The following is a 6,635-nucleotide window of genomic DNA, read 5'->3' as shown; positions in this document are numbered from 1 at the left end:
ACTACTGGAAAAACATGTATGAAAACTAAATATAATTAAATAATTAGAGCTCTTCCAATTCCCTTGGCTAAACCCTAACATAACTATTAGGAAAAAATCTGATGAAGCGGATCATAACATTCTCTCCTCAGAAGCTAAGTAGCTCTGGCTTCAGAACCTTAGACGAATATTGTAAGATAGGAAAAATCTGTGGTCCCTCTGTGTTTGACTTCCCCCTCGAGATCATTAGCAACCCAGCTGGTTCTCAGTTGCCCTAAAAATATAATTTTAATGGTTTATATTAGTAGTAGGTAAACTTGTAAGGCTCAGTAAATGTTAAATAGAGTACTAGGATTTGGTTTGGTATAAAACTTGATTAAAAAAATGAAACACTATTTCTACCCTTTTGGTCATTATTTACCTGAGTTTACCTTTCTTTCTCTGTAACTCAGCAACCTTCCCGATACGCAGGTACCTGGCAGAACTACTGTTGTTACATTTCTGATGGCTTTTTCATTACAGGCCCTTGTTTTTCAAGAGGCAGGTTAACTAAGCAATTTTGATTTGCACCAAGCTGAGATGTGGAATAGACACTTGAAGTCCATTCACTTGTTTTCATAAGATTTCATTTGAACTTATTTGTGCTACTTGATCTAAATCCACAAAGAAAGGAAAAAAAAAAACTTAAAAATTCATTCAGCTTCACATTCATGAATTGGTGCAACTGAGCAAAGGAATAGTAACTTGTGTAACTGCCTTTTCCCTCCTTATTCATGGCTTTTAAAAAAATTATTCAGAATGAAAAACTTCATACCACAAGGTTGCTATATTTTTGTAAGAAATATTAACGCCCATTTGTTTTACATACATAAGATAATGGTAAGCCCCCTTTACTTTGTAAAACATGGCACAGATATCATCTGCATTTGTTACAAAATTGAGATATTCATTTTATTTTATTTATTTATTTATTTTTTCCAAATGAAAATCGCTTTTATTTTATCGCTTTTGTATTAAAAATTTTTTTTTTTTGCAACAGTAACCCCCTGTCCAGAGTCTGACTGTAGCTGAACTGTTCAGACTGAGGAATGGAGCAGACAATATCTTTCTCATCATAAGTACTTAGATTTACTGTATAAAGCTTATAGAATGTAGATAAGAAAGAGGAATATAAAATCAACCTACCAAGGACTTCCCTGTTGATCCAGTGGCTAAGGCCCTGTGCTCCCAATGCAGAAAGCCTGGGTTCGATCCCTGGTCAGGGAACTAGATCCTGCATGCTGCAACTAAGACCCAGCCCAGCCAAATAAATAATTCAGTAAATAAATATTAAAAAAAATAAAATCAACCTACCTAACGCTATTACATTAAATTTCAATCTCTTTCTATGTCTCCTGTTGTATTCTTGCCTGTAGTCTTAGGAGCTTCTTTGGGAAAGCCCATCCCTTTCCACTTCCACATAGAGTTGCCACACAGCAGTAATCAGTTATACCTGCTGTTTCAATATTCCCTTCACCTAATTCATATACAATTCCATGTAGTAATGCATCCACTTCATTACTTTATTAGAATGATTCTGTTGAAGTTTCCAGGAAGCCTATCATTGTCCAAGTACTATTTTCTCCGACTTCCTTGGCTTTGATCTTCCCTGGGATTTGCTTCATCTTTGAAAATCTTCTAACTTGAATCCCATGATGCTACCTCATTTTTGTTCTTATATTTGCAACCAACCCCCATCTGTTGCCTTCACTTCCTTTGCTTTTCCTTTAGGTTGCTATAGTCATTAATTTTCTTTCATTTGTAAATAGCTGAGTAACCAAATGACAGCAGCATAAACTACGGGATATTTATGAATTATTTAACAAGAAGTTAAGAGGTTGGCAGTCGTGGGGCTGATTTTGTGACTCAGGACAGGAACCAAGGGTCTAAGTTCTTTTCTAAGTTCTTTCCATCCTCTGGTCTGTCCTTCTCTATCCCTTGGCCGTGTCTTGTCTCCTACTCACGAGATGGCCAACCAGCTCTAAGAAGACAGGCGCCTGTGTCCAACTCTTTGCAACTCCATGGACTGTAGTCCACCAGGTTCCTCTATCCATGGAATTTTCCAAGCAAGAATACTGGAGTGAGTTGCCATTTCCTTCTCCAGGGGATCTTCCTGATCCAGGAATTGAACCCACTTCTCTTGCATCTCCCGCATTGGCAAGGAGTTGTTTACCACTGTGCCACCTGAGGAGGCAGAGGCAAAAAGACCTCTCTGTTCCCATACTTCTTTCCTTTCATCAGGAAAAATGCTTTTCTCAGAAATCTTTTCCTTATATTTCAATGGGCAACAAGGGGTGTTAGGCCCACCCCTACACTATTTAATGAAAAGGGAAATTTTCATGACTTGTTTCTAGGTTCTTGCTATCCTCCAAGGGATGACCATTTGTGATTCATCCCTTGGTGCTGGCATGACGCCCTGAACACATTTGGGATTAGGATAGCAAGAAAGAAGAGCCAATGATTACGGGGTGGATACCTGAAGGGGGCAACTCTGCCCACCGGCCAACTGTGGCTGCTCCTTAGAGGTTTAATTTTTTTGTCTCCATATCTCAGTCTCTGAGGCTCCATTCATCTTATGCCCAGAGGGGTTGTTGTGAAATAAACAGCTGGGATGTGAATGTGCTGTATAAACAGGAGTCTTATGTCCTAGTAAATACTACATTTTCCTAATGAGACTTACAATTTTGAAATAACGTTTCAGTAAAATTTTTTTTGTATGTATTGAACCAAGAACCAAACCGTGCTAATCCTTTCTGCAAAATGTATCTTCACCTTCTTTCCATTTACTATTCTCCTATTCTGGTCTCAATCACCTGAAATCTTGACCACAGAGTTCTGTGTGTTTCTCCTACTGACCTTTCTCTCGCTTCTATGTGCTTGCTTCCTTTGCTTTGAGGTTCTTGTTCTAACTTCTTTTTCCTATGACGTACAATATAAACATTACTGTCAGGGTTCAAGTCTCTCAGCTAAACTCTTTTTTTTTTTTCCTATCTAAACCAAATGCCAACATCTCCTTAATATGAGTTCTCATCTTTCTAGTCAAGGCTCCTCTATAAATGCCTATGACCTTCAAGGCTCATTCCAATACCTCATCTAGGCTCTGCTGTTGCCCTTAGCTGGAAAGTTTGACTTAATTTCTTACACCACCTCACACAGTGCGACACTGTCCAGTGAGTGGACCAGGAAGGTTTGAGAGCACCAGTAAAGCAAGTCACTTAATTCTTTGGTCTGATTGCAATTTATAAGTTCAGTTCAGTTCAGTCACTCAGTCATGTCTGACTCAGTCGTGTCTGACTCTTTGTGACCCCATGAACTGCAGCACGCCAGGCTTCCCTGTCTGTCACCAACTCCCTGAGCTTGCTCAAGCTCATGTCCATTGAGTTGGTAACGCCATCCAGCCATCTCATCCTCTGTTGTCCCCTTCTCCTCCTGCCTTCAATCTTCCCCATCATCAGGGTCTTTTCCAATGAATCAGTTCTTTGCATCAAGTGGCTAAAGTATTGGAATTTATAAACCTACCTTAAATTGTTTCACCCTCCTGATGGGATTAAACTAATCTATGTCTGATTAAGTTATAATTCTTTCCATACTACCCTTCCTATAAGTCTAGGACCTGTATACAAGAACCTAGGGCTGTATCATTGCATTGAATGCTTATTAAATACTTAATGATTTTTAAATATCTTAAAATACATATACTATGTTTTTACCCCTTTTTCCTCCACTTCAAATGTCCTTTCTATTGCATTATTTGCTATATATTGCAAGAATAATGGTAAATTACAGTGAGTCCCGACGTGTGAGGAGAGAATAAGTTATGTGTGTAATCACTCCCCTCCTCTGGAGTGCAAAATGCCCACCACCTGACTCTGACAAAAACAGAACGTTGGAAGTTCATGTCAAGTATCATAGAAATAATGACTTGGCTACAGCATTTCCTAATCCTACCCATCTTATCCTTTGTCCACTATGCCACAAGAGTATATTTTGTTTCATCCTGATTTCAGACTTCGAGGGAAATAAATTCAAGTCACTTGAGGTCTACCAGTTAGTACAATATCGTGAAGGCAAAAATTATGCTAAAATTTTAAGAGAAAAAAATTGTGACTGAAGTTTTCAGAAAGAAATACTTGTCTATGGAATTTTCAAGAGGGAAAAATTAACTTGTAAAGAAGAGAAACCCATTTTTAAGCATTTTCATAGTTTAAATCAGGTTGGATCTTGAACTTGGGAGTCTTTTTGGTGGAGTAAGAGGAGGAATTTATTAGAGAGAGGAAGAAGAGGTATCGAACGTGTTGTAATGATGATGAAGATGGCTACGACAGTGCTCGTGATAACAAACAGAATGACTTAAATTTCATGGTCATTCTGGTCATTAAGAGCTGTCATCTGAAAAACATAGCTTTATAGAGAAGATCCAAAAAACTGGACGTTACCCTACAGTTATTTCTGAATAATGAGCTGACCTAAACACACACAGACACAAAAGTAAGTAAGCATTATCTGTTTTTTTTGGTCTTGCATTTACCTGTTAGTAGTTGCATGAGCTTTGGGTTTCAACACATACTCCTGCCCAGCAAAGTTCATTAACATAAGAAAATTGGTAAGAATTTTCATTTTTATACCATTTCACAAAACTTGAGTATAAGGCAGGAGGAAAGAAGTGAAGTGATTCTCCACTTGAAAATTTTGTTCATTTGGAAGAAAATGCTAGGTCTAGTATGTGAGAGCCTTTAGAGCAAGGGAAGACCTCAATGCCCTCCCCAATATCTTCCTTCATGGATGCCACTGACTCTTGCTCTTTTTTTCTCAACTCTTCCTTGTTCGGCTTCTTCGCTTTCCTGTTCATCTACACACTAGAAATCTGAGATAATGATTTTTGATCCACGATTATGTAACATTTGAAGTTAAAAGGGGGACATTTTTGAGTCCAGAACCCAAAATTAAAAAAACAAACTACTTATGTCTAATGTATGCCTGCGTTATCTTTAGAAAATAAAGGAAGTCAAACATCAATAAGCCCAGTAATTAGAGCAGCGACTGTGCCCTGCTAATCCGGGTTCCCCTCTAATTGTTCATTTCTGCGAGGGCTGTGTCATGAATTGTTGCTCATATTTAGAGCAACAATTGGCATTGCTTGTCCTTTAGTTTAATAACGTAAGTTAATGACTTAAAATACTTTGTCTTTCTAGATGACTTCGTTATGGTATTTAAAAGTAGCATTTCGGATGAGTACGAAGGATGTGCAGCCAATGAAGAAAAGAGGAACGCTTCCCTTTCATCCCCCTTTTGCTGCCGATTAGAAAGAAATCCAGTCCAGGTTTTGCCTTCGACTCTGCCTCTGAATTTCGGCTGTGCGATGTGTAGCACGTTTCTCTCCCTCCCCTCCTTTCTCCTTCCCTCTAGCCTCCCAGCGTCTGTCTCCAGGATTTCTCTCTTCCTATTTCAGGAGGACTCTCACAGGCTCCCTCAGCCTGTGCGAAGCTGAGGTTTCCCCTGGATCTCGTATATCCCCAACACATACCTCCACGCACACACGTCCCCGAGAACCCCGCGCTCACACCGACACACACTCGCGCGCGCACACCCTCGCGGTCGCCTGTCCGTCTCCCTCCCGGGAGAGCCGGCGCGCGTCTCCACCTTCGCCGCACACTCCTGCTAGCCGAGCTCGCCGCGCGCTAGGATTCTTGCGGCTCGGAACTCGGATCGCAGCGTTCAACCCCTATGGTGGTTTTTTGAAACATTTCTTTTCCTCCTCTTCCTCGTTTTTATTGCACTGTTTTCGGTCTGGGGGACTAGAGGAGCGAGGCGGCTGCTTTCTCAGCCAGCCCCGGTTGGCTTTGCCATCCTCCATCAGGCTTATAAAAGTTTGCTGAGCGCAGTCCAGAGGGCTGCGCGGCTCGTCCCCTCGGCTGGCGGAAGGGGGTGACGCTGGGCAGCTGCGAGGAGCGCGCCGCCGGCTCTGGCGGGCTTTCGGCTGGAGGGGCAAGGTGAAGAGCGCACGGGTCCCGGGGTTCACCGAGCTGGATTTGCATGTTGCACCATGCCTTCTTGGATCGGGGCTGTGATTCTTCCCCTCTCCGGGCTGCTGCTGTCCCTCCCGGCCCGGGCGGAGGTGAAGGCTCGGAGCTGCGGCGAGGTCCGCCAGGCATACGGTGCCAAGGGATTCAGCCTGGCGGACATCCCCTACCAGGAGATCGCAGGTAAGCGCGGGCGCGCGGCCCGGGCCGGCTGCAGCCCTCGGCGGCCGCCCGTCCCCCGGGCCGCCGGAAGCCCTCCGCCTTCCCCCTGTTGCTGAGTTGTGGTGTTCACTTTCTGCCTGGGGGCTCTCCGGGCCGCCGCGCCTCCGTGCCGGGCGGCGGATGCTCGGGGCGGCTTCTCCAGCGGAGAGGGGGAAGGTGTGCGTCTCCGGCTGCCTCATTGTGTGTGCACACGCGGGAGCGCCCTCCTTCGCTCCCTCCCTCCCGCGCTTGGCTCCCGCGCCCTCGCGCTTCTCTTCGTCGTTGGCCCTGGCCGAGCGGGCCGGGGAGCCCGGGACCCCCGGGGGCGGCCGAGGCGCGAGGGCGGCACGCCGAGTTGGGCGCCCACCTCGCGCCGCTCGCTCAGGCAAACTTGGA

General features: G+C 43.8%; 1 protein-coding gene across 1 annotated transcript in view; it reads left to right on the top strand.

The window, feature by feature from the left end:
• The first annotated feature begins 6,061 nt into the window (after nt 1-6,061).
• The window catches only part of GPC6 (glypican 6), a 1,252,059-nt gene continuing 1,251,485 nt past the window's right edge, over nt 6,062-6,635 (top strand). Inside the window, exon 1 of the mRNA XM_006080336.4 lies at nt 6,062-6,221. Coding sequence (XP_006080398.1) covers nt 6,062-6,221 — 160 coding nt within the window. The remainder of the gene's footprint in view (nt 6,222-6,635) is intronic.

This window comes from Bubalus bubalis, chromosome 13, assembly GCF_019923935.1.
Source record: "Bubalus bubalis isolate 160015118507 breed Murrah chromosome 13, NDDB_SH_1, whole genome shotgun sequence".
Lineage (NCBI taxonomy): Eukaryota > Metazoa > Chordata > Mammalia > Artiodactyla > Bovidae > Bubalus > Bubalus bubalis.
This window is presented reverse-complemented; position numbering and strand designations above follow the sequence as displayed.